General features: G+C 45.3%; 8 protein-coding genes and 2 non-coding genes across 10 annotated transcripts; 6 read left to right on the forward strand and 4 right to left on the reverse strand.

Annotated features, from left to right (window-relative positions):
* Positions 1-4862: 4862 nt before the first annotated feature.
* On the forward strand, positions 4863-6782 carry PCS60 (Pcs60p; the record flags this gene model as incomplete). The annotated part of the gene is made up of 1 exon (XM_018877874.1): positions 4863-6782. The coding sequence occupies one exon, from the start codon at positions 4863-4865 to the stop codon at positions 6780-6782; it is 1920 nt and encodes a 639-aa protein (XP_018735233.1).
* Positions 6783-6952: 170 nt separating this feature from the next.
* Positions 6953-9055, reverse strand: DUR1,2 (bifunctional urea carboxylase/allophanate hydrolase; the record flags this gene model as incomplete). The annotated part of the gene is made up of 1 exon (XM_018877875.1): positions 6953-9055. One exon carries the CDS (start codon positions 9053-9055, stop codon positions 6953-6955), a length of 2103 nt encoding a protein of 700 aa, XP_018735234.1.
* A 751-nt stretch (positions 9056-9806) lies between these two features.
* AWJ20_1026 lies at positions 9807-9878 on the reverse strand (the record flags this gene model as incomplete). The annotated part of the gene is made up of 1 exon: positions 9807-9878. It is a non-coding gene; the product is annotated as a tRNA-Arg (tRNA).
* Positions 9879-11886: 2008 nt separating this feature from the next.
* AWJ20_1027 (uncharacterized protein) lies at positions 11887-13986 on the forward strand (the record flags this gene model as incomplete). Its single annotated transcript, XM_018877876.1, has 1 exon — positions 11887-13986. The coding sequence occupies one exon, from the start codon at positions 11887-11889 to the stop codon at positions 13984-13986; it is 2100 nt and encodes a 699-aa protein (XP_018735235.1).
* A 301-nt stretch (positions 13987-14287) lies between these two features.
* Positions 14288-14369, forward strand: AWJ20_1028 (the record flags this gene model as incomplete). The annotated part of the gene is made up of 1 exon: positions 14288-14369. It is a non-coding gene; the product is annotated as a tRNA-Gln (tRNA).
* Positions 14370-14790: 421 nt separating this feature from the next.
* Positions 14791-17178, forward strand: AWJ20_1029 (uncharacterized protein; the record flags this gene model as incomplete). The annotated part of the gene is made up of 1 exon (XM_018877877.1): positions 14791-17178. The coding sequence occupies one exon, from the start codon at positions 14791-14793 to the stop codon at positions 17176-17178; it is 2388 nt and encodes a 795-aa protein (XP_018735236.1).
* A 133-nt stretch (positions 17179-17311) lies between these two features.
* On the reverse strand, positions 17312-19420 carry KEL2 (Kel2p; the record flags this gene model as incomplete). Its single annotated transcript, XM_018877879.1, has 1 exon — positions 17312-19420. One exon carries the CDS (start codon positions 19418-19420, stop codon positions 17312-17314), a length of 2109 nt encoding a protein of 702 aa, XP_018735237.1.
* A 1493-nt stretch (positions 19421-20913) lies between these two features.
* On the forward strand, positions 20914-23751 carry AWJ20_1031 (filamentous hemagglutinin family outer membrane protein; the record flags this gene model as incomplete). Its single annotated transcript, XM_018877880.1, has 1 exon — positions 20914-23751. One exon carries the CDS (start codon positions 20914-20916, stop codon positions 23749-23751), a length of 2838 nt encoding a protein of 945 aa, XP_018735238.1.
* Positions 23752-24102: 351 nt separating this feature from the next.
* AWJ20_1032 (uncharacterized protein) lies at positions 24103-24819 on the forward strand (the record flags this gene model as incomplete). Its single annotated transcript, XM_018877881.1, has 1 exon — positions 24103-24819. One exon carries the CDS (start codon positions 24103-24105, stop codon positions 24817-24819), a length of 717 nt encoding a protein of 238 aa, XP_018735239.1.
* Positions 24820-24962: 143 nt separating this feature from the next.
* Positions 24963-26195, reverse strand: ODE1 (putative delta-12 fatty acid desaturase; the record flags this gene model as incomplete). Its single annotated transcript, XM_018877882.1, has 1 exon — positions 24963-26195. The coding sequence occupies one exon, from the start codon at positions 26193-26195 to the stop codon at positions 24963-24965; it is 1233 nt and encodes a 410-aa protein (XP_018735240.1).
* Positions 26196-27379: the final 1184 nt, after the last annotated feature.

Raw genomic sequence — 27379 nt, forward strand, 5'->3', positions numbered from 1 at the left:
TGAAAAAAAAAACATCCAGCCCAAACCGCAGTCTGCCCCTCAGCCGACGCCCGACTCGAGCGAAGCGAGAGGAGCAGCGGGGTCTGGGGCGGAGCCCCAGCCGCCGGAGGCACAACCCCCGCCAGAAACCTGCCAGACGGCCCGTCCGTGGCGGCCGGCGTAACCGCCGATGAGCCCGTATTCGCTTAATATAAACTCCCAATGCCCTCCTACGGCCAGTTGGAACCTGCAGCGTAGAGTTGTTCGGCCGCCGTAGCAGCTGACCTGCTGCTGGCGCTGCTGCTGGAGGCACCGCTTACCGCTGCCGCTGGGGCGCTGTTTGCGGACATTACGCAGGTCATTTGGGTGCAGCATTTTTGGCGGGTTGTTATCCCGCATCTGCCGGGGCCCCCGCCGGCGGCCTGCCTCCACACAAGCAGGCCATTTATCCAGCCCGCCGGGGGCTGCCGGGGGAGAGTCTCCGGACGACACCCCCACGATGTGCGGCAGCTGGATTATTGAGAGGAGGAGGGCGCTGCTGCAGGCATCCGACGTCAATTTTTTGTCCGCAACTCAAACATACACAGATAAACATACCGCACACGCCGTGTTCCGATAACACACATACATACCAAGCAGGCTGCTGCTGACCGGTTAATCAAATATCGCTCTCGAACGAGATTAACTTTAAAGGCAGTACACAAAGTTCGGTCACAATAAAAACAAACACCGCTATTTTTGTCAGGTCACAAACCACCGGATCTTTTTTTTTTTTTTAGTTTATGGCTGGTTGATTTTGTATGTAAGTTGTTATTGTTGTTATTATTTGATTGTGGCTTTCTGTGGTTGTTATAACTTTCATTTTCTCCGAATCTAACCAGTCAAGTTACCTGCTGATACATAATTCTCCTCGCCTGTTGTCCGTCCGTCCGCTCTATTATTATTGTTCTCTGTGCGATTATTACTACATTCTTGTGCACCTACGGTTATTTCTACAACAGTGCCAATTAAAACTAGTTCTACAAGTGTATGGAATCTTAACCCTGGCAGTGGCTACGACTGGGGGGTATTCGCTCTTTATATTTTCATACGACTTTGATTTGGACTGGTTCTAGTTTCTTGGGTTAATTTTTGGTTTGGTTTGGTTTAGTTGGGTTTAGTTTATTGGTTTTTGTTTGGTTCTGTTTAGTTTTTCTGGTTTTGTTTTTGGAGAAGGTCAGCTCACGGTTAAAGTTGAGTTTTTGGTTCTGGAATTGTGTATTCTAGAGTGAATTTTTGGTTTATTTTCGGTATATTCAGGCTTACAAGAGTAATTTATTTTCACTCGTTAGACTAGGTTTCTGTGATACCTGTTGTGGACTTATAGTAGTGAGAAGTGTGCTGGTTTTTGGTATTATAATCCGAATCGCTTTTTGTTTGTTTTGATTCCTGATTTGGCATTTTGCTTACTATCTGCTATTGATTGCTGACTGTTTAATCAGTTATTATAATTCCTTGGTACGATTTCTGTGATTTCCGTTTCCTGAAATATTCTGTAGCATCTTGATCTAGCAAGGTCGTGGTGCTAGACTTTGGTTCCGGTTGTTTCGTGATTATTCGCGTTTGATGAATAATGCAATATAATCCTCCAACGAATCATGAACCAAAGACTAACTTGCAAATGATGAATTCCAATACTCATAGCAGCCAATACGGCAACATGATGGACGCTTCAAATACCGCCGCCTCGTTCGCAGGGTTTGCCCAGTTGGGCACTCAGCAACAGCAACAACCGGATCCGTTTGATATTCTATGCCCTCCAACGCCTAATCAACCACCTCCAGATATTCATCGTATTGAAATGCTGGAGAAACAGATTTCCAACTTCCGTGACACTCCATTTATCGCATCTGCTGTATACAGTCCAAACATGGCAGGGCCAACAGGAGGTCTTGTTCCAGATCTCGATATGGTCAATCATACCATGATCACCCCAACTATGAACAGTGGCAGTGAGTTTGAAGATTTCTCTTTTCTTCAACAGCCTGATGTCAACTTTAAAGCCATCAACTCGCTGTATGCTACAGCCTATGACTCTCCTTTACTTATGAACAACGGTTTCGACAATCAAACCCACGCCGCCCTCCGAAAGCAGCAATATATCAATAGTGGTATACCTTCACAGGCTGCTGGAGGGTATCCATCTCAACAACCACCGCATCCACAACAGCAGCAGCAGCAGCAGCTACAGCAACACGAGCTTGAACTCAGACTCCATGAGCAGCATCGTCAGCAGCAACTTCTACAGCAGCAGCAGCTTCAACAACAGCGTCGACAGCTTCAAGCTAAGCAACTGCAGCAACAACAGCAGATGACTCTTCAAGAGCGACAGAGACAGCAGCTTTTGAAGCAACAGCAACAGCATGTACAAGAACAACAACAGCAGTTAGCACAACAGCGGTTGTTAGAGTTGCAGTTGCAGCAACAACAGCAATATCTCACTCAGCAAGAAATCACTAGGGCAAAATCACAACAACAGCAACAACAGCAGCATGAACAACAGATGCTGCTCCAACGTCAGCAGTATCAAAAGGAGAAGATCCACAAAGAGTATCAGAGACTTCAACAGGAGCGAAAACAAAAAGCCCATCAACAACAACAGCTACAACTGCAGCAGCAGCAACAGCAGCAACAGCAGCAACAACAGCAAACTGTTAGACAACATCCACACTCTCACTCCCTGCCTCATCAGCCTCCTCCTCAATCAATGCTTCTGACACCTGATTTAGACCACCCTCAAACACATACTACACCTGCAACTGTCAAGTACCATAGTCAACCACAACCACAACCACTCCCACAATCTCATACAAGACCACAACCGCAACAGCAGCATCCACAGCAACAACAGCAACAACAGCAGCAGCAACAACAACAACAACAACAGCAACAACAGCAGTATAAACACTTCCCCAGTAAACCAACACCTCCACCTATGCCACCACCAATCTCAGCTCCAACACCAAGCTATGCTCGTACTTCGCCAGAATTTGCCTCGAAATCGACTTTTTCAGTGGTTCCTGCTCATCATCAACAAACTCCGAATCCCAATTCATTGCCGTCTCCTAAAGCACCTGCTGCAATGCCCAAAGCTAAACCAATTGTTTTTTCCAACATGACTCCTGCACAAATCAAAAACAACATGATTCAGAAGCCATCACTGAAGAAAAAACAGTCGAAAAAGAACTTGAGAGACAAGAGCATTATGATCGAAAGAGCGGCTGAATCTTCTACGGCTGAGATACCTGCTGTTCCACCAGTTCCATCTTCTTCTTCTGGTCCAATGACTGATTACCAATCAAGTGCCGATTCGAGATTGCCTCCTCATACCCCTCATAAGACCGAAATTCAGACATCGTCACCAACAACAATTCTTATGACGGAAAAAGCGACTGCTGTGCGCGGTAGAGAGTCCGGTTCTATTTCGTCGCCGACTCCTGCCAGTCGTCTACACTCTGGCGCTATCCTGGTCCATGAGGCATCGCAATCGAGTCCAGCACGAGGTATTTTCATCACTCAGGACCATACAACCCCTGTTACTGCAGACACAGACTTGGCTGCTCCACCCGGTCTTCCAAAAACAGCTCAGAGAGCTGTTTCTAAAGTGACGCCGGAAATGTCTTCAGCCATGTCTCAGTTCAAAGTAGTTCTCAGCTCTGACGAGGCAAACAGTCCGAAAAGTGCCGGTATTGGCAAGTCGAGCCTTCAGCAACAGCAGCAACCGGTGCAGTCACAGCAACAGCAGCAGTCTGTTTTCATGTCTAACCCACCGAGCCGTCGTAGCAGCAGTGCTCTTAGCACTCAAATGCCGTCTCCAATACCTCACAAGAAACAGTTTCAACAACTTATTAAAGAATCATCGTGGACTACTGCTGAAAGTGCTAGGACTCTAGGTTCTCCACTTAACATTCGTCCCGAGTCTGAGCTTTCAGCTATTTCTGATTCTGACAGGTCGAGTGCTGATATTTTATCTGAGTCTGCCGCCGCACCAGTATCAATGTCAATAACTGCAGAAGCTCACGACACTTTGCCTCTTGGTTCACAAGCATCTCAGTCCCAGCCTCAATCCTCGCTGCCCTTGGACGAATTCGCATACTTGGACACCTCATGGATGGAATCCGTAGCCAAGTCATATGCCTGGGACCCGCTAATCGAAGCAAGAAAGCTGGTTGACGACGACTCGAGCTCCTCCCAGTAACCTCCCCATATTTATTTTGCATATTGGTAACCCCTCGATTGCTTGTATTTTTACGCTGTAATTTTAATGAATGAGTACTCTAACTTGTGTGATGCTCTCTGCCTCCGGCGGCTGGGGCTCCGCCCCAGACCCCGCTGCTCCTCTCGCTCCGCTCGAGTCGTTTCAGGTGACAGTGCCCGTAATCTCCTGCGAAGCAGGAGCAACCAGGGTCGGGGGCGGAGCCCCAGCCGCCGGAGGCACACCACCCCTCTCGGACCTCGTGGATCGTCTCGCTTCGCTTGAGTCGAATCAGGGGGTTTCCAACTCTAATGGGGATGAGCTGAGAGTGTTTCGCGTTCTGAAGCAAAATATGGCATTCCGAATCCTCCCCGCCCCCCGAAATGTGCCCGCCAACGTGTTGGCAACGTATGAACCCTGTTTGGTCAATTAGACGCTGGGTTGTCTAAGAGTCGGTGTTTATCGATTCTAGATACCGATGGTAGATTATGCAAGATAACGATCGACATGCGGACGGAGGTATTTCGGTTGCAAATCAACAATACCCCGCATTTAGGTGGGGGCACTTTCTCGGAGCGAAACACCGGCCAAGTCGAACCGCTTTAAATTGACTTCATGACTTTCTTTAACCTCTTGATCTGTAGCACTCATGTTACTGTATTCAAGTATTAGAAACTTTGTTGCTGGACGCAGTTTATCAACCGTTGCCAGAGTGCAATGCGTTGCTCAAAGAACTGCAAGATCTCGAAGAAATGTCGCTAACAGATACCGAAATTTCACCTCGTCAAGTTCAAGATATCGATTTATAAGTGAAGAGTTAAGTCATGTAACTGGTCCTACAGAACCTCCCCTGTCTTCACATACTATAGGTAGTTTGGTGGAAGAAACAGCCAAGAATTACGGTCACTTGAATGCCGTTATTTCTATGCATCAAAATGTGGAACTCACTTATAGCGAGTTAGACCGTCTTTCATCTATAGTCGCGACCAATCTGGCTGAAAAGTACGGTATCAAGAAGAATGACAGAGTATCTGTTTGTGCTGGTAATATCTGGGAATATCCAGTTCTTCAGATTGGATTGGCTAAATTAGGTGCCATTATGATTCCGCTGAATCCGGCCTTTACTCATGGCCAGTTCCATGCTGGCATGGAAGGAAGTGGTTCAAAGGTATTGATTATTCAATCTCATCTTCATAGAGGCAGGCGGAAGCCGGCGAGGGATATGGAACCTCTTATACAAGAGATTCTGTCCAAGAAGAACTCTCCTGACATTGAAGCCATATTCGTTATTCCTCCAACGTCATCTACCCCAGAAGGAAACGCTATTAAAGGTGATGCTCTTTCTAAGCTATCTGCAAAGCATACTTCCGAATTCAAGTTTCATCGTGGTACCATCCCGTTTTCAAATCTTCTAGAGGACATTACACCCAAAGAATATGATACCGACTGTCAGGATACCATCAACATGCAATTTACATCCGGAACTACTTCAGCTCCTAAAATCACCTCATTGTCTCATTATAACCTGGTCAACAATGGACGTTTCATTGGTAATCGAATGGGATTGTCTGCTACCCAGTCTCACCATCCTACGGGCCAGGATCATATGTGTATCCCGGTGCCCATGTTTCATTGTTTCGGACTAGTTTTGTCAAATTTATGTGCATGGTCTACGGGATCTTGTCTAGTATACCCTTCAGACGCATTTGATCCCATTGCATCTCTAACTTCAGTACGCAAATACTCGTGCACTACTTTACATGGCGTTCCTACTATGTTTGCTGCCCAATTAGACCTGAATGATGGCCAACAAAGAGGGTACGAGTATCTTCGTACTGGAATTGCTGCTGGGTCCTCTGTACCAATTGAAATCATGAAGAGACTCTCCCAAGAGCTTCATCTTAATGAACTGACTATCTGTTATGGCATGACTGAGACAGCTCCAGTCAGTTTTATGTCTCATCCGAATGACAGTGCCGAGAGGCGCTGTACTACGGTTGGTACCATCATGCCTCATACCGAAGCTAAAATCGTTCGACCTGGGGATGATACTTTGACTCCTCTGCCTATTGGGGAAAAAGGTGAAATTGTGGTTGCTGGGTACTTATTGATGAAAGAATATTACCGGGATGCTTCCAAAACTGCCGAGGCAATTGCCGTAGATGCTGATGGCAAGAGATGGATGAAAACTGGTGATGAGGGTCAAATTGATAAGGAAGGATTTTTAACGGTGACTGGCCGTATTAAAGATCTTATCATTCGTGGAGGTGAGAATATTCATCCTCTGGAGATCGAGAATGCTCTTTTTACGCATGACGCTGTTCTTCAAGCATCAGTAGTCGGGGTTCCTGATAAGAAATACGGAGAAGCTATCTGCGCTTTTATCGTCCTTGATCATACTCATAAGAAAGATCCCCCATCCATCAGAGAGATCCAGGAATTCGTCACTGAACGATTGGGCCATTATATGGCACCCAAGTACGTACACTACGTCGACGACTTCCCAAAAACGGCCAGTGGTAAGATCAGGAAAGTCGATCTGAAGCAGACTGCCATAGAACTTATGTAATCTATACTGAACTTGTGTTTACACTATTTACAATTTGGATCGCCGGTTATTGCATGCCAAAATGACCCCCTCTAATCTTATCAAATACAAGAGGAACACGATTTGCGGCAGGGCCTCAACGTCTAATACTAACCAAAAGATCATAATAGTTGTTTATTAATAATACATAATCAGTCTTCGAACTCGATGAGGGCAACTCCCTGCTTCACAATGTCGCCAACACCATGTGTGACTGACTTGATAACTCCGTCTCTGGGACTGCGGATAGTAGTCTCCATCTTCATACTCAAGATGACAACCAACTCTTGGTCTTTCTGTACGCTATCTCCAGGAGCAACATGCACTTTCGCAATAGCACAAGGCATTGGTGCGATAACACTGTGTTTGTCTTCTTTGATACCAAGAGCTTTGGCTAGCCACTCTGGCTTGGGTTGTTGTAAAGTGTATTGAGTTCCGTCCTGGAAAACATTGACGGTATGTGTTTCGGGATCGATAACTACTGTGTTGTTGAACTGTGCGTAGTCTTCGAACTCAATGCGAAGTGCTTTAGATTCCGGATCGTATCTAGCAAGGGAGACCTTCGTTTGAGGACCACCATCTTGTGAATATAGGAACTGAGTATCATCGATTTGCTGAATGTCGATTCTGACATTTGGGCTTTCGGGGTCTGCACGGTGATCCCGGAACTCAATGGCACGCGATAGTCCTCCTCTGCTTGGAGACATAGAAAATGGACCTTGAGCAGAAGTCTCTGATAAGAGTGTGGCAACTGCTGCTTGTGCATAAACTGCAGATGGTGTTTCCTTGATCTGGAGCAAATGATCTCTATTCTTGGGGATAAACCCAGTCTCGAGTCCATCAGGATTATTAGACCCAAATTGGGTGCTGCCGACGATTCTCCTCAAGAATTCAATATTCGTAGTAGGTCCAACAACTTCAAGCTCGCCAAGTGCCATGTACATTTTAGCCAATGCCTCTTCACGGTCTTTGCCATGAACGATAAGTTTTCCGATCATTGGGTCATAAAGAGCAGAGATATCTGATCCTTCTTTAAAAGTAAAGTCGATTCTAGGTGATCCTGTAGATGGCAGAGACATGTGAACAATCTTTCCACTGGATGGAAGAAATTCCTTGAAAGGATCTTCACAGTAGATTCTAGCCTCAAATGAGTGTCCACTCAGCTGTACCTCTTCCTGCTTTTTCGGAAGTGGGAATCCAGCGGCAATCAGCAGTTGCCACTCAACAAGGTCCTCTCCACATACCATTTCGGTAACAGGGTGTTCGACCTGGAGTCGAGTGTTCATCTCCATAAAATAAAACTTATTGGTGTCATTGTCAAAAATAAACTCCACAGTGCCAGCACCTTCATATGCTACTGCCTTGGCGGCTAGTCTAGCTTTTTCCCACAATGATTGTCTAATTTCCTCACTGATTCCTGGTGCTGGTGACTCTTCAAGTACTTTCTGATGACGTCTTTGAACACTACAATCACGTTCTCCAAGGGCAACTGTATTGCCATACTTGTCAGCAAACACTTGCACTTCGATATGACGAGGAGTTGTGATATACTTTTCAATCAAAACATTGTCATCGCCAAATGATGATTTAGCTTCGGATTTGGCAGAATTGAGTTGTTGGTCGAATTCCTCAGCTGACTGGACGATTCTCATGCCTTTACCACCTCCACCAAGAACGGCCTTGATCAGAACCGGGTACCCGATTTCACCTGCTTTTTCTTTCAAGAATTGAGGATCCTGATTCGATCCATGGTATCCAGGAACGCAAGGTACTCCCGCTGCTTCCATTATTTCCTTCGATTTATCCTTAGCTCCCATTGCTTCAATTGCACCCTGTGGAGGGCCAACGAATACGAGTCCTTCTTCTCGAACCCGTTTGGCAAATTGTGCATTTTCCGATAAGAACCCATATCCAGGGTGAATTGAATCACAACCATTCTTCTTAGCAGTCTGTACTACTCTTTCGATATCGATATACCCACTGGTCTCACTTCCCAGAGAGAGGTTGATTGGCGTGCTGATGGAACTAGGCAAGTCACGATCAGGACCTGTATACACAGAGCTGGTTTTAATACCCAGTCTAGATGCTGTTCTGTGTACTCTATGTACAATTTCACCTCTATTGGCCACACATAGTGATTTTAAAGGCTTTGGTATAATGTTTGTTGTGTTTTTTTGTGAACCGGATGTTGAAAAGAGTCGAGCGCTTCGGCGACTGACTGCCACTTTCACGCCATTACTTGTCAGACGATTCATAACTTTGATATTCTTAACTGTCTAAGGACAATACCTTTTTCAAATTCTGTTAAGTCTTGTCGCGTCGTTTGTCTAGTGTTTGATCTTAACCTTCGTCCTTTTATAATATCAATAAGTCTGTGTTCGGCGCAAACTCGGTAGGGCCCAGATTTACACCAAATGTGGGGTAAGTGGGGCATACCTGCACCCCTGAGCGCGAACATAGGAACCATGGCCGAGCTATTTCCGGTACCGTTTACCGTTGTATACAACTGTTTATCAATATTCCGTTCTGGAGGGTTTATTATTGGCTGTTTTTTCTTATGAATATTGCTTTTCTTCTGGTTTTTTCGCGGATGATATTTGTTCTTTCTGTGTATACCGGCTATCGGCGGGCTCGCTAATAGGCGGTTGTTCCGCCATTCAGCATAAATTTATAAGTGGCTCTCGCTGGGTTATGCTCAGCTCTTATGTTGCCGGCCATCGGTTTTGTGTGGTTCTTGGCGGTTTTTTTTTTTTTTTTTGATAGATATTCAATCCTTTAAAGCAATTTAATAATATCACTCTCATGCCCATAAAATGAGTAGCTTACATATGCGGAATATACACGACGTACAAATGACATACAGCCTTTAGCTATGTTAGGAGAATCATTTCCAATAACTTCAAACAATTTAAATCAAGATATTGGATACTGAAAGAAAAGAATTTTAAAAAAATTATACTATGCTGTTACCTTTATGAAATGGAAAGGAAAGAAACAAAAAAATGAAGCCCACAGCATGACTCGAACACACAACCTTCGGTACCGAAAACCGACGCGCTACCATTGCGCCATATGGGCTCTTTGATGTATGTGTCAGCTCGAAGGGTATGTTGTATCCGGGTATAGGATTTTTTCCCGCTTAGAAGTTAACATAAGAAAAGTCAATGAATTGATATTAAAACGCAACTAGAAGTTAGCATAAGAAGACTTAATGATAACACAGCTTAGTCTTCCAGCTTCTAAGGGAAACTACGAGTATTTATATATCTTGGATATCAGGGTTAGGGTATCCGATATTGACTGATAAGATAAGAGTTGAGATGTGAAAGGAAACTATGTCTGACAGACCAAGTAAACAGCCTGTAATCAGGTAAACTTACGTAGCAGCCCTCCTGGTATTGTGTAAATGATTGGATTTGAAATTATACGAATTTTATTAATTATGTATAGTATAGGACTTTAAACAAGATTTATTCATTCATTATATGTCAGATTTAGACTGCCTTTAAATCACACCTCTAAGCCAAATCACGTAAACCTTACCCTTGGAAAACGGGAGTATAATTATGATTCAAGTCATTTTTTCGAGAAATTCAAGACAGGATACATATCTATTATCCAAAAGTACACGAATATGACACAAAGTATCTAGAAAGGTCCAAATAAAACAATATTACACCAGAATGATGGAATTGAGTCCTTCTAAATCAATTTCTTCAGTGATATTAAGAGTATTGGCAGGAATCACATTGTTTTCGCTCGTACTCACTTACTAAAGTATCACGGATACCAATCAAATATGCCTTGCCATTGTTAAATGCTTTTTTTTTTCTTTATTTTTTAATTCTAGCTATCTATCTCACGTGTTTAGTTGGCGTTTTTACCAATGAAAACTCGCCTAAACTCCAATGCCCAATATTTCTGATACCCTGCCATTCTCGGCTACATACTTGAATACTGGATCTTACCATAGACTGGATCGTGATTCATTATGTCAAGATCTGTACAAGAAAACTTGCAATTAACCCACAATGCCTTTCTTTTTTTCACTCAGAAAACCTAATTAGACACTCACAATATAACCAAGAAATAGAAAAAAGATACCAAGACGTGATGATCCCCCACAGACTTCCTTCTACGGAACGGTCCAATTCGACACCCTGTGGACATTAATATATTAGCTCCCAACAGCCACAAGCTCTCGAGAGATGCCGAGCTTCCAATCCACTGAACCATGCACCTACTTTACGATTTCGCTATGCTGTTTATTGGGGATACATTGCATGGTCAAATCTTCAATTTTTACAATGCTGCTGTCTTAATTCTAAAATAAGGTTTACTTGACAGTCAATGCTTTGAAACACTGCCATTGAGCGAAAGACTCCTCTCAACCTAATTGCTTTTTGCCGTTGAAATTGATTAGAACGCGTAAAATTAGGATTTGGCTGTTTCGTATTTTGACACCAACAGAGGGAAATATATCATGCACATTTGATGAACTCGCAAATCTTTCAAATTAACCGTTCACAATCACGAACATCCTCAACCAAGCTTGATCTTCACAAGCTTCCACCCAAATTTGTAAAAAATATTTTCTACTATACCCCGCAGTATTTCAATAGTGCACCGAATGACAAAAGTAAGTTGAATACGAAGAAAATACAATGCAATTGTGTAATTTAGCCGGGAACTTTTGAACTTTGTAGTACCTTACTTTGATGCCGTACCTATCGAACCCCCGCTTTCCGACGGGATTTAGAACAACCGTGCTCACACGATCATCATTGTTTATGCCCAGTAACTTGTATCATACGTCCTTTGCCCCGAAATGCGGGGATAGACAGGTTATCCTGCTGACAGTTCCTGCCCCTGAAGCTTAGCTAGCTTGCATTAATAGAAGCTGCAGAAGTTACCCCGCTGACAGTTACTGATCTTTGCCAGATAAAGGCATATATTGGAGTTCCGGTTAAATTGTTAATGCATCTCTCTATTTGAACAATACTCACACTCTTTAATTTATTGATATTTTTTTTTTGTTTGGAGCCTGTGGAGGGGGTCGTGGACCTCAATTTTTTTGTATATATAAATGACCTTACATCCCAGGTCATCATGGGCCTATCAAGCTATTCGGTCGCCAGCAATGATTGGTGTCATTGTTGCATTCGCTTATCTATGTTTCCAGGCCGCTATAGCAGCCCCACCTCCAATTGTCAACTCGAATCAAGGTGTAACTCTATTGTACCAAAACAATTTAAACTTCACTGATGATGTGAATCACAAATCTTTCTTGTTTCTCGATGGCTCAAACACTTATGAGCAAGCATCCGCAGCATGCGCGTCATATTCAGAGTCTCTTGTATCTCCAGCATTGCTTCGTTCTTCTCAGAATGATTTATCCTACCAGATAAACTATCTGTTATACTCTAGAAAGATTAACCCCGAGACTGGTATCTGGGTTCAAGGAGGTTATATCACTCCAAAAAGTGGTTTGTTTGTGCAACCTGTTCGGGATAGAAATGCTCACTATGCTGTTCTTTGCACTCAATCCGACACTAGTACTCTAATTGCTAACAATACTGTGACTCCTCAGAACTCTGTCTCTGTTCAATCAAGAGGAAATACCTTTGTTGGTTATAGGAACAAAAAGTCATTCCGCTTCCTTGGTATTCCTTATGCGGACCCATTTGACAGATGGTCGTATTCCAAGCCATACAGTGGCACAAGACAGGTTATCCAGGCCAATAAATATGGTGCTCAATGTTTCACAAGTCCATCTCCTCCCAACTCTGGATACAGTGAGGATTGTTTGTTCTTAAACGTGTTCACACCTTACCTTCCTCATGGCAATGGTCCAAGTACCAACCTCAAACCAGTTGCTGTGTGGGTCACTGGTGGAGGTTATACCTCAGGCTCCGGTTCGGATCCTACCTTCGACGGAAGTAATATGGCATCAAGAGGTGATACTGTATTGGTAACTGTGAACTATCGTCTTGGAACCATTGGTTTTTTGAACATTCCTGGTACTGACATTACCGGTAACTACGGATTCGCTGATGTTATCACTGCTCTTCAATGGGTTCAACAGAACATTGCCAATTTTGGTGGTGATCCTAATAAGGTCACTGTATTTGGTCAGTCTGCTGGTGCTGGTACCACCAGAGCCTTGCTTGGAAGCGAGCCTGCCAAAGGACTGTTCCATGCTGCTATTCCCGAGAGTAATCTTGGAGGCTACGACTATGGTACCTCGTACTCTGAGTACTACACCCCCGAGGAGGAATATAACGTAGCAGGTAAAGCCATCGTCACCGATGTTGGCTGCAGTTCTGCTTCGGATGTTGCTTCTTGTCTACAGGGAATCGACCCTCTCACCCTTTCCAACCTCAATGACGTTGCAAGGTACCTTACAGTTGATGGACATTATATTAAAGAAAGCCATATCGACGTTACTGGAAACAATTATCTTGCGGATGTTCCTCTGATTTATGGTAGTGCTCGTGATGACGGTGCTCCTTTCATTGGCTACCCCACCACAGACGACCTTGCTAGTTCAGTTGAGCAATTGCTCAGTTTCAATAGCTCTTTCACCAACTCCATTATCAGCAGTGGTCTATTCCCCGAACCTGGAAGCAGCATTGCTGATGTTTACAATGTAAGCTCCAGACTAGCCACTGACGTTATTTTCAGATGCATCGATCAAGCTACCATCAATTCTGCTGTCAAGCATAGAAAACTGTCCAAGGTATTTTACTATCAATTTGATAGAACTTACAATGGATATGATCCTAACAACGTTTGCTTCGCACCCTTGACTGCCTCTCATCCATACGGAGATCCATCCTTGCCATATTATAGATGTCACTCTGGTGAATTGTATTATGTTTTCGGTACTCTTAACGAGTTTGGCCTTCACTTTAGAGACGAATACGACCTACCATTTAACCAACTTATCATGGATTATTGGACTAGTTTTTTCAGAACTGGCAACCCAAATCCTGATCCCAACTACCTTAAAGCTCGTGGCTATACTGGTACTTTACAGGTCGCTTCTGCCAATGGCCAATGGCCCCAGTTCAATGCACAATCCCCTGAGATCTTCCTGCTCGACGCTCCTCGGGCTACTAAATCGCCTTTCGTTGATCTCGAACAATGCCAATTCTTGGGTCTACCCTTGAACTTTTATGAATAGTAAATCAGACTTTTGTTTTCCTTGCATTTTCTCTCATTGGAGGAGGCCTGGGGCTCAGCCTCAGACTCTATTTGCTCTCTCACACCTCTAAAACCACTCCACCGGTTCAAAAATGTGTAATTTCGCAGTTTCTAATGTGTAAAACAAAGTACCCATTGAGATAAAATAGTCCCTATACTCAAATAAACCATTAGGAGCTTCTTGACCCTCAATAAAGCCGTGGTAACCAAATACAAATGGCTCTGTGCGGCTTGGAAATAATGCATTAAATGGAGGTGCGTAAAAGACAAAACACGAATCAGGTCTTATAGTGTAGTTGGTTATCACAGCGGATTCTGATAAAGACCATTCCGCTAACCTGAGTTCGAATCTCGGTAAGACCTTAATTTTTTTGGATGCTCGCTAGACAATAGAAACAAAACAACCTATGAGGTTTCAATTGCAATAATATTTTCTACGTTGCTATAGCATCTATCAAAGGCTCATCCCTTTCCCTCTTATCTAGGTACCTGCGATAGTTGTTTCAAGTCAGTTGTCATCAGTCTCCAGTAGTTCAAATCACGACCCTAACATCCAACCTAAAACCTTGTTGGAGCCAAATCAGCAACTTCACCGTCTGTCTGTTTGTTTTAATCACCCAATAGATGTTAACTGTTCGCCATGTTTGTTTTCCCGGCCAACAATGAAGGGTATCGCAAACGAAAAAGAGTTTTGAAGGCGTGTGAGCAGTGCAAGAGACGCCGGAAAAGATGCGATTTTCCCATAGGCAGTGTCAGGTGCGAACCCTGCCAGAACTCTGATATCATGTGTAGTTTAGCTCCTACTTTTGAATTGTTAGAAAAGGAGTCTAGATTGGACAGTTTAGCTCAACAGAGTTTGAGCTCTAATGGACTCGTTTTCATGCCCAATAGTGCTACATCAGCCCAATCGGTACACTCAGCACAAACCGCCACAACTGTAACAAACCAGAAAAAATCGACAGCAGCATATACTCCTATAACTAGACCACCTATACGGCCAACACTTGACAAACGGTCATCCAGTGCCAATAGCATTTTAACATTAAGTGGGTTTGAACCAGGTTCTGCAACAAGCATTGGCCCCAACGGAATTACGACTGGAATCACTCACAATGGGATCAATGGTGATCTCAGTACTGTACCTGGTGTCATCATTAGTGCTGGTACAGGAACGAGCACAACTGCTGGCACTAATGGGACTAATGCTGTGAGCTCGTTTGCATCGGCTGCAATTAATGCCCAAGCAGCAGTTACTGCTTCCCCTAGTCTTCACCCGTCAGCGGCAGCTGCTGGCGGACCAGGTCCATCTCTTTTTAGACCGCTTAGACTTACTCCGGATGCCCCTAAACGACCGGGTATGGGGTCTCGTGCATCGAGTTATACGCATTCAGGTGCTGGCTCCTCATCACAGATTCGTAAACAGAGTCATCGTCGAACTGGCTCTCATAGTCCGGTGATGGCCAACAAAATCCCCAATGGTACTTTCTCGTCTAGCTCTTCATCTGCCACATCGCCTATTCCCAATCCCTCAGTAACCAGTAGTTCTAGCAGTGGAGGCCCTGTTTCAAGTGGAACTGCAACAGCTAGCAATGGAGCGTCTACTGTTGATAGAGAGTCTATAGGAGTATGGGTAAAAGGAGTAACAACTCAACAGCGATTAGATCCACATCTTCACACATATTTGGCATCGATTAATGCATTTTCAATGCCTCTTCGACCTGATCGTGAAGCATTAATTCGCATATACTGTGAGTCAATAGACAAGCTACTGCCACTTCTTGACAGAGAACAGTTTGTCAAGCTCCATAACATTGGACAAGCACCAACACTACTTCTTCATGCAGTGCTATTAGCAGCTGCAAGACACCCAAGAGCAGCTCAGCATCTCGGACATGAGTCGACAAGACAATTTTGTGCATCGACAGCTGCTAAAATCAGGGCCCTTCTGTTTGCAGAGGTCGAGCAAGATAGATTAACGCTGGTTCGTATATATGCTTTGCTTTCACTTCACTCAGAAGGTCCCGATGGACTTGAAAATAGTTGTTCGGACTTGCAAAAGGCTCTTCATTATGCCACGTCGCTGGGAATTCATCATGACCGTGGTTTCATAGATAAGGATCAGCTGCGTAAACTGTGGTGGAGTATATGGTGCATGGATCGGATAAGTGCTTGTGTCAATGCGCGACCACTTATTATTTCCAACGACGATATCGGCCTACCTCCTATTCGACCTGAAGAACATGCTCAGTTAGCTCGTCTCAGTGTGGCATGTCAGAAACTTGAAAAGGTCATTCATTTGTATCGACCTGGTTTTACGAAAAGCAATCCTTGTGTTGTTCCTGAAGAGGTTGACCAGTTGTTTTCAGGAGACGATACTCTGGAACCCATAAATGCTATACACGCACTTCTGCACTATTCAGCTGTTATTTTGGCTCATAAGAGAGTTAGCAGTACTGATGAAGAAGGACTACAAGAAGATTCTGTTGTTAATGAAGTTGTTGGGTTATCCAGTAATGGCTACCAACAGCAAGGTCAACAACAAGCGCAACAATTGCATTTACAGGAAAGAATTGCCCTTTCGCCTCAAACATTGTCAACACCTTTGACGATGATTCTGGCTCAAGAACAGCGAGTGAGCGAAGATCTGCTCAAAACACTAGACTACGTCTCTACTAAAGATGATGTTGATGAGACGTATCGAGCCACACCAGAATCAGACGCTTCGTTTGCGGACGCGCGTCTGCTTTCGGCAGCTGGGGCAGTTCTCCGGATCATTAGGAACTCTAAAGACCTACCTCCTTTACCTTTAATCCCTTACTGTGTGTCATTGACCCTGACAGTTTTTCTAAGAACATTTCCACGTGTGGACAGTGAAACCAATTTTAGCTGGCGCGATGCCTGTACAGCGCTGGAGAACATGGCCAACAGGTGGTGGGTTGCTGGTGCAATGGGAACAATGGGCAGAAATGTGTTTGGTTCACTAGAATCGGAGGCCAAAATCAAAGAAGAAGAAGCTGAAGCCGCCGCTATGCAAACCGACCTAGTGGGCATCCCCATGGAGCAATATCTTGACATGTTTTCGAATCTACCTAATCAAACGTCATTTATTGATGAAGCACTCTCCCTGGATGGGTTCAACAATGTCGAGCCTTGGTTTCAGGAAAAACGTTAATGTACATAATAATTAATTAGTCATAATAATAAAATAATAATAATAAGATTAACCAGCTATGGACGGTGGATACCGGTACGTTCGTGTCATACTGGTTGTGTTTTGTTTGCGAGCAAGCACCAGAAGCTAGATTTTATAGCTTGATATTGGGCATTTCAATAACTCGCAGCCCAGATACAATATTAACAGGGTCAAGACCGCCAACAATAAACATCCGCGAGTCATAATAACTACCCTTGTGGAAGCACTGGCCAGATGACTGCATTCCATTGCATAAACGTGAGTGCCAACTTCCGGTCTTAAGGTTGTAGATATCCACGAACACAATACACTTTTCTCCATCGTGGCCACCAACCACTATTAGTTGACCATCCACCAGGTCTGACATATGAAGAGTTCGCGGTCGCGAGCTATCAGCCAGGGTGTTCCATTTCTCACTCGCAAAATCAAACAGCCACAGCGTTTTGAAAACCCGATTCGTCGGGTCATTTCCTCCATAAACGAGCATCGAATCTTTATACGTATGCGCAGTATGGTTCACTCTAGGAGACGGCCAATTCTCTTTGCGCTCCACCTCGCTGAAGCTAACGTTATACGGATCACCTTGAGATATCGTCAATTTCCAAAGATCGTTGAAACTCTCATCAGAACTAGATGCCCCACCAAAAATGTACAGGGTAGATGTAACAATAGGCTTCTTGAAGCTGTTCATAGAAGCAGTTGATCCAATTGTTCCAACATCATCGAAATGCTTGCTTGATTTTCGTAGTGTACACGAGTGGCCAGCCCTAGGTTCAGGTAACTTGGCACCTTCCGGAGACAACTTGGTGAATCGGAACGACCTCACATCCAGTACATATAACGAGTTGTAAAACCTCGTTTCGTCTTGGCCGCCAAAATAATAAATATGGTAGTCATCAGCCAAAGTAGCAGAAAAGTCTCGTGAAGGGGGCGGCACCTGACCATAGATAGGAGGGCAAGACAGTAGATTGGTAATGCAGTTGAAAACATACAGCTTATTAGAATGACCGCTAGGTGTTCGTCCTCCGAAAATAAATAACTTGTTATTAACAAGCGTACAGCTGTGACCAGAGATGTATGGGGGATCACTGCCAAATAGACGTGGAGTGTGTAGATAAAAAGCCAATGGTGGAGCAGCCACGTCGAAGAAGAACGAAGCAGCATTGGCACCATTGCCATTGCCATTCAACACAGAGGCAGATGCTGACAGCGAAGCTCCCGATACAGACACATTCGCAGGCTTGACATTGCTGATAATAGATGAATTTGATGCCTCTTCTTCGATTTGACCGGGGACGTTCGTAGCAGAAAGCGTAGGGGACAATACGGATTGCCCAGGAATCGACAGCTGTGACTGGGATGGTAATTGTAACTGGGATTGAGATTGTAATTGCGATTGCGACTGCGATTGTGACTGAGGTGAGGCATGTGAGAGTGAAAACTGTGAGTTTCGATGATTCACAGTGCCTACATTGGAACTGAAATTAATACCCGAACCCCCGTTCGGGTTGTAGTTATTATTATTGTTGTTGTTATTAGAAGTAGCGGCATTACTGCTAGCATTGGAATTGGAGCGGTGAATATCAGTCGCTATTCTCGATCTATCACTATCAGATGAAGAAGACATGGACCCAGTCCTGCCCTTGAGATTAGATACACGATCGCGAGATGCTGCAGACGTGTAATATGACTGAATGGAAGGAGGGAACATCACCGCGGACGAAGTAATTACGGAACCCGAAAACGGGGTTGGTGAAACAGTGAGTTTTTCATTAGCAGCCACAATAGCAGGTACAGATTCACCATTTAAAGAACCAGAGACCGATGGCGAACCAGATCCGATCGAACCATTACCACTAATAACACTGACATTTGACTCGATAGGAGAAGGAACCCAAGGTTGTTGAATACTTAATCGATCGAGGTTTCGGGTTGTATCCTTTAGAGAGGTTGAGTCGACTTGAATGCTTAGAGAACTTTCATCATCGGGTTTTACGTCGCCATAAGGTTTTGTCAAAATCTGATCCAGAGGCCGATCTTTGACTGACAAAGAAGCCAATTGAACGTGAGCTCGCGAAGTTACTGAATTCGCAGATGATGCCAGAGAATGAAAGCTTTTAGTTGAAGGCGGTCGTGAGCTGGGAAGACAATTAATCGCTATAGGAGGAGAAGGAGGTGGTGGAGGAGGCACCTGTTGAGCAAGCTGAACATCCTGCGACATTGTCGTCATAAACAAAATGCACCAGCTGAATCCGAAAAGGAAACAACTAAGAAAATCGACACCCCAAAAATACGGCCGTTTGGTTCGTAGAACGCGAGTGTTTGTTTGTAATTTATGTTCCAACCACCGGTTTTCAGTTTGTGTCAAAAAAGTGGGTCTACTGGTGTTCACGTTTAGATAAGGAAGAAACGGGTTCTACTCAAACTAACATATGCACTCGTACTAATTACCAATTAGGTCTGCATACCGTTGTACAGTCGCACCAATTAAAACTATATTCCCCCACCGCCGCATGATGTTAGACCGTTAAATTTTAATTAGACATAACCAACGGTTTCAGAAAAGGGTTAATTGCATGGAGGATCCAAGGTGGAGGGTTAAAGTTTGGCTGTAATGAGGCGTTTAAAATAACCGTCTTCCAAAAAAACCCCGTTTATAGCTAATTCCGAAAACGATGGCTTTTTAGATCTTCATTCTTGCCAAACGGGTTTTGTGTCTTTTGTAAATTCTGAACAGTCAATAGATAATGACGGGGTGAAGATCGCTGTAGGTGGCCCCACCTCCGAAAACAGGCATAAACAGGTAGCTCGTTGGCTGCAGCGGATAAATACGTACAAAGGTACCGATAAACCCATAATTAAATAGTTTGGTACGGTTGCCAACTGTAACATTACAGTATGCATAGCTGCATGTGCGTTTATTCTAGGATATCCACGGATACCAACTGCTAATCTTAAGGTGTATTTTGATTATATAGCTAGTAGTTGCTGGTTTTGATCTTGTTTACAGAATTCTTGCCGTTTGTGGTACTTCCAACAGTTAACAGAAAAATGTCAGTTTGGCTCCGGCCCAGATGAGATGAGATGTGATAGCAGATGTGAGATGAAATAAGATCAGATAGATTATGGATTCCAGTCCTGAAGTTACATGTCAAGATGTTGTAATGGTTGACTAGCTGAATGGATTTGGGTTTTGTACAAAGCTTTTTTTGTTAATTCAGGGAACATATTATTTTAAGATCTATTGAATTGGTGGAGGAAAATAAAAAAAAATCTGTCAAGTCAAGACAATGATGTTGTCGACTGGGGTGGACGACAGACTGAGTGGGCCATCCTGAGGAAGGACCAACTTCTTCAGATGTGACAACTAAACTCGTGTTATGCTATGCTTATAGTTGCCTGTGATCGATCAAAGTACAGAGCCCGGGAACTCAAGTTAAGATCTGTGGTGTGCTGCTATTTCTTTTTGCTTTTAGTTAGTTGAAAGAATTGTTATGATTACTGTATCTAGACATGGAGTACCAAGGAAAAAAAATAGACTTGGGTATCTTCTCATATTGATTCGATTTGTTGGTTTATCAGCTCAACTCGGTAGCTTGTTCACACTCAATTATAAGTAGCAGAGAACATCCGCCATATCATGATTTCTTTCCTCATCCTTTCCCTCGTTAGAGAAAAAACACTCGCTCTTTTTCCTATTCTTTCGTTTATACTATGAAGTTCACTAATTCTGTGATTCTTCTCCAAGCGTTGGTATCAGCCTCTTTGGCCCTGCCAATTGAAAACAGCAATGGTGCCAAGCCTTTGAATTCGACTGCCAGTCCAATTGGTTTGATGGCTATTAATCCTGAACGAGATGATGTTCACCAACGCTCAGTCATTGCCAAGTCGGATGGTTCTCTTTGGCTCCGTAAGGGTACCGGCTCTGATGCCGTGGGCTCCGTCGACCGTGATATGGCTGTCCAGCCCATGGCTGGCGGTCGTAGACTTACAGTTGGTCAGGATGGATCTCTTCAACTTGCTGAGAAAGTAGATACCTCTAACAGCGAAGAATTTTCTATTGATGTTAAGGACTATGTTCTTCACTTGACTACTAAGGATGCTATGGCCTGTCCTGTTGACGATCAATATAAAGTGTTCTGGGGAGCCAATGTCCGTTGCGAAGGTGGTATTCCTGTCAAGCTGCAATCAATAAATTTGGAAGCCAGTAACAGCAACAACACCAGTGCCAACAAACTTTTGAAACGTCAGAATTACGGTGGTGCCTACATCTGGCACGAACCGTTCTTTGATTGCCAGGGTCAATACCATGAGGGTGTTCACTCATGCGACGAAGCTTATATTTGTGACCGACAATACTTTGACAATAGATGGCATGATGGCCAATGGAGAAATGGTGTCTGGCATGAGGGCAATTGGGGTTCTGATGGTATCTGGCACGACTCAGTTTATGATGGCAGATTCACTCCTGAAAGAGATGGTCGTTATGGACCTTATGGCCGTCACCATGGTGGGTATGAGAACGGCGGTTGTGGTCGTGAAGAATGTGGCCGTGAAGAGTGTGGCCATGAAGGATCCTGTGGACGTGAACGCGAACGCGAACGTGAGGAGTGTAGTCGTGAAGAGTCATGCGGTCGTGAAGAAAGCTGCGGCAGAGAAGAATCCTGTGGTTGTGGAAATGAAGGCTGTGGTTGTGACGGTCGCTATGATGGCCGTTATGAGGGTCACCACGGACGACACCACGAGGGGTATCACGATGGTCGCTACGATGGTCGTTATGATGGACGCTACGATGGTCGCTATGATGGCCGTTATGATGGTCGTTATGAGGGCCGTTATGAGGGTGCTCCCTACGACGGACGTCACCATGAAGGTCGCTACGAATGTGAAGAGGAACGTGGTTGCGGCTATGAGCACCACCCTTCTAACCAAGGCTGTAATGAATATGGCGGTTATGGCCGATATGGATATCACGAGCTAGTCAAGACTGAGGAAGCAGTTCCAGCTACCGAAGAAATGGAAGCTCAAGCTGTCGAAACCCCTGCTGAAGCCACTGTAGCAGTTGCTGATGCCGTTGTGCCTGCTGAAGAAGAAGAACAATCAGCTGTAGCTCCAGTAGTTTCACTTGCCAAGCGTCTTTTTGGACTCTGTGGAGGCAGTAGCAACAAGGGATGTGATTCCGGATGCGACAGTGGATGTGATAGCGGTGGTGGAAGCTCTGGATGTAGCCTTTGCGGACTCTGTGGCGGAGGTGGCGGTGGCAGCAGCTGTGGAAGCAGTTGCGGAAGTGGTTGCGGAAGTGGTTGTGGAAGCAGTTGCGGAAGTGGTTGCGGAGGTGGCTGCGGTAGCAGCTGTGGTGGATGTGGCAGTTGCGGTGGTGGCTGCGGTGGTAGTGGCTGTGGCGGCGGCGGTGGCGGCTGCGATGACGACTGCTATGACGATAGCTACGACTGTGGTTCCTCTGGTTGTTTTGGTATCTTCAACAAACGAGATGCTGTTGTACCTACTGAAGTGGCCACTGAACAAGACTTGACAAACAACCTATGTTGCCCATGCTGCTGCAAATGTGGATGCTGTCTTGCCAAGAGAGACGAATCTGCAGTTGCTACTGAAGAAGATATCAATTCTGCTTTTTTCTGTCCCAGCAGCTGCTGCGGAGGATGCTGCTGTGGAGGTAGTAGCAGTGATGATGATGACGAAGACGACTGTGGTTCAAGTTCCAGTTCTAGTTCCTGTGGATCCAGCTCGGGTTCTAGTTGTTGTGGATCAAGTTCTGGATCTAGCTCCAGTTCAGGCTGTGGAAAATCATCTGGTTCTAGCTGTGGATCAAGTGGATCTTCAGCCCCCAATTGTGCTCCAGAACCCGCTCCAGCACCCGTACCCGCACCAATCCCAGCTCCAGCACCAGCACCAGCTCCTGTCTATCCAGCACCCGCACCTGCTCCTGTTCCTGTGTCACCTGCTCCTGCTCCTGCTCCCGTGGCACCAGCTCCAGCTCCAGTTTGCCCGGCACCAGCACCAGCCCCTGCTCCTGCTCCTGCTCCTGTTCCTGCTCCTGTTCCCGCTCCGCCAGCTCCCGTGTGTCCAGCTCCTGCCCCTGCACCAGCTCCTCCTCCTCCGCCTCCACCTCCACCACCTCCTGTCTGCCCTGCTCCGGCACCAGCTCCAGCACCCCCTCCACCCCCTCCTCCTCCACCTCCACCTCCACCTCCACCTCCACCTCCACCTCCAGCTCCCGTATGTGCTCCACCACCACCACCTCCTCCACCAGCACCAGCACCAGCTCCCGTGTGTGCTCCACCACCTCCACCTCCACCTCCTCCTCCACCACCTCCACCTCCTCCTCCACCTCCTCCTCCTCCACCACCTCCACCTCCTCCTCCACCACCTCCACCACCACCTCCTCCAGCTGAGCCCTGTGAGCCAGAACCTGCTCCTGCTCCAGAGCCCGAGCCAGTCTGGTCAGAGCCCTGTGCTGAGGAGCCCGAGCCCGTTCCCGTTCCCGCACCCAGCGAGTGCGAAAGCGCCGAGAACAGCGAGGAGGCCAACTAAACCCGTCGCTGAGGCGTCCAGTAAAAACACCAGTTACACATTCCAGTCGTTCATTACAATCCTTATATAAACGGTTCTTTATTGTCGGTATAAATTAAAATAAAAATTATTCTAATTCCCCCTCCTCCTTCTCGCTGCCCTCGCTGCCCTCGCTGCCTCCGGCGGCTGGGGCGCTGCCCCAGACCCCGTTGTGCTCGCTTCGCGAGCATCCTCCCGGACACCGGTTCACCAGCACACGGGGGACCCCGCAATGGCTCGCGAAGCGAGCACAACGGGGTCTGGGGCAGCGCCCCAGCCGCCGGAGGCACCATCTCCGTCCCCCCTCGGACCCTATTACGCCGTGCATGTCGTATGCACCTGTCGGTATCTCGGCAACATGTTCGTGAACTTTCGTATCTCGAGACTGGACATCTGGACAAAATGGCGTCAACGGTGCTGAAGGTGGTCCTGCTCATTCTGGCGCTGATAAATGCCAAGTCGCTGCCTCTTGCATTCCATGCCAGGTTCTTTTATTATATGGCCAAACACTTTTATGTGTTTAAGAGGGTCAAGGCCAAATCAGTGTTCGAGCCTCGCCAGTATTCTACTCATACGCCGCTGATGGAGATTGATTTCAATCTTCACAAATCCAATTCGACCTATTTTACTGATCTGGATATGGCTCGAACTGACTTGATGATGCACGTATTCAAGGACTATTTCCTTCATTATCAGGACAGCGAGAACAAGACTCGTGACGGCAAGTGGCCCTATTGCCCTCTCGGCGGAGTGGTCTCGGTGTTCCGCCACGAGATCAAACCTTATAGTCCTTACAAGGTGCGATCGCGTATCCTAGGTTGGGATAATAAGTGGATTTTTGTCATTTCTCGGTTCGAGTCTGGCAAGAAGCTACATGCTATCGCTCTGTCTAAATATGTGTTTAAAATGCGCCGAAAGACTGTGCCTCCAGAAGAAGTGCTCAAATTCTGTGGTCTTGCTGACGAAGAGACGCTCAAACAGGGCAAAATGGACTTTGATAAGGCCGAGCATTTCCTCCACCTCGAGAACTTGGAGCATGAATCAATATAGAAAACCCCCCTCGAATAGACTATTGGCCAGACAGGTATGGCAGAAAGGTATGGAGTAATTTGTGTAACATCTAATAATCTATTATAGACGACTACTTATAGAAATAAACTGAAAACAAAAAATCAACCCTGGAGCTGGAGAAGCTATTCGTCGGAAAGACGCTTGCCAGGGTTAGTGGGAGGAACTCCGATATTGTTGATGTTTCTGAACATCTTAATACCGTTGTCACCCTCAATAAACTGACAAGATCTAGCTACTCTGTAGAGCGAGGTGATGAAGTTGGACTCGTCCTTGACATAGTGCTTGCCCAAAACCTTCTTGATAGCCTCGGTACCCTTGCGTCCATTGTAGAAAGGAATACGGGAAACGTAGTGGTGGAGAACGTGGGTTTCAATGATATCGTGCAAGATGTGCTTGCCAATAAAGCCAAAGTCACGGTCAACAGTAGCAGCAGCGCCACGGGCAAAACTCCATTCATCAGCGTCGTAGTGGGGCAAACGAGGATCAGTGTGTTGAAGATAGGTAATGTGGACCAACCAGTGGTTCACCCACATCCAGGGCAAAACGTACATGAGGATAACGGTAGAAAGACCCCATCTTTGGATAGAGTAGTACAAACCACCCAAGGTCAAACCGATACCAATATCAGAAATAATGATATCGTAGAAATCCTTCTTGTCGAAAATAGGAGAAGACGGAACATAGTGGTTGGTAACCCACTTGGAACGGGTCGGGTACTTTTGTCCAGTGACATTAGTGGTCAAGTACATGAGCCAGCCGAAAGTCTGTTGAAGAATCAATCCGTACAAAGTAACAATAGGAGTATCTTCGGCATTGGCCTTGATACCACGGATAGAGAAAAAGGTCTCCTTCTCCTTGGGGACGAAAACCATATCACGAGTCAAATGACCAGTAGCCTTGTGGTGCTTAGAGTGAGAAATTCTCCACGAGTGGTAAGGAACAAGCAAGAAAGAGTGAAGGACCCATCCAACAGTATCATTGGCCCATTTGTAGTCGGAAAAGGCGCCGTGGCCACACTCGTGGGCCAAAACCCACCAACCAGTACCAAACAAACCTTGGACAATAGTGTAAGCAGCCCAAGCAAGAACACGAACAGACAACCAGGGAATCAAGTGGATGTACGAAATGGCAAGATATCCAAACAAACCAATGAAGATACCGTCTCTAATGACATATCCCAAGGAGCGAGGAAGAGAACGCTTGTAGCACTCGGGAGGAATTGCATCGAGGATCTCCTTGATAGTGAACTGAGGAGCAATAAATTCCTCACCATAGGTGTTAATGGCCTTCTTGAAGCTGGGCTTCTGAGGTTGATGAGACGACGGTCTACGTTGAGTGACAGTAACGGACGACATTATTGAGGTTCTTTTTTTTCTGCTACTAAATAAGAAGTAAAAAAAAAAGCTCGACAATAGTCAATCCTCGAGAACTATTAAGTGTTGTAAAAAATCCAAGTACTTAAGCACTAAAAAACTCGAAGAGCTTGAAGAACTAAGAAATTAAAAACAAAAAAAAAAAAGATTTAAATTCGCTGTATGCAGATATTTTTCTATTTATACGTAGTACACCTGGATGATCCAAGAAATTTTATCTTCCCCTATATGTACCATGTACCTAATACATGCGTACATAAATACGCACCGTGCTACCGAGGAATCAGGGCCGTGTAAAAGTCAGACCTGACCAAAGTTGCCTGACACATGGCCGTTACTTACGTGTAATAAATGTGCCTGAAGACCGCATCTCCAAATCTATCGAATCTGCTGTCCAGGTCCACAAACTATGATCCTCAAAATTCTTTTATTTACTTTGTTGGCTGTTTGTAGCTGATAAAACTTATTTATCCGCCCCATGTCATACTGACTAAACTCACGGTTAAATTAGGCGTTTGTTTTACCAGGATGGTCTGCTGCGACGGTGGCATAATTGGCAATTGCCAGCTGGTCACTTATCAGGTTAATCTTTGCGAATCAGACTGCCTCCGGCGGCTGGGGCTCCGCCCCAGACCCTGGTTGCTCCTCTCGCTTCGCTCGAGTCGACCGTGTTGATTCAGGTGTGGTGTTGTCATGGTGCTGCTATCGTAAATACGTTTGGACTTGGTTGCAGCTTAATTTCCGAAATTCGTTATTGATATTTACAGCCTCGTTTCTTTTTATTGCGAAAAATCGTTGAATTTTCACCCATATTGCTTTTTTCTGCTCCTTATCAGGCAAGGATCTGAATATTTTTATCCCTCCGAGGCAAAACTTATTTTGATATGCATGCAGAGGTAATTTGATGATCGCCCGGCTCCTGGATCCTGGATATTCAGTCCTCACACTAGCACCAGAACAGCTACGAAATCCGCAAAAAAGTCCACCAACTTCATAGATAAGGAAGCCTTGCCATTATCTCATTGCTACTATAGTATCGGGGAGATCGGTCAATGGTGTGTTCTCGTCAACAGAACAAACAGACCACCACTAACATTGATATGAGGTCAGTTGAGGTAAGACTGCCGGCACCCTTCCGGAAGCACGTTACGGACATATGGAGTGGG

The sequence above is a fragment of the Sugiyamaella lignohabitans genome, chromosome A, assembly GCF_001640025.1.
Source record: "Sugiyamaella lignohabitans strain CBS 10342 chromosome A, complete sequence".
Taxonomy (NCBI): Eukaryota; Fungi; Ascomycota; class Dipodascomycetes; order Dipodascales; family Trichomonascaceae; genus Sugiyamaella; species Sugiyamaella lignohabitans.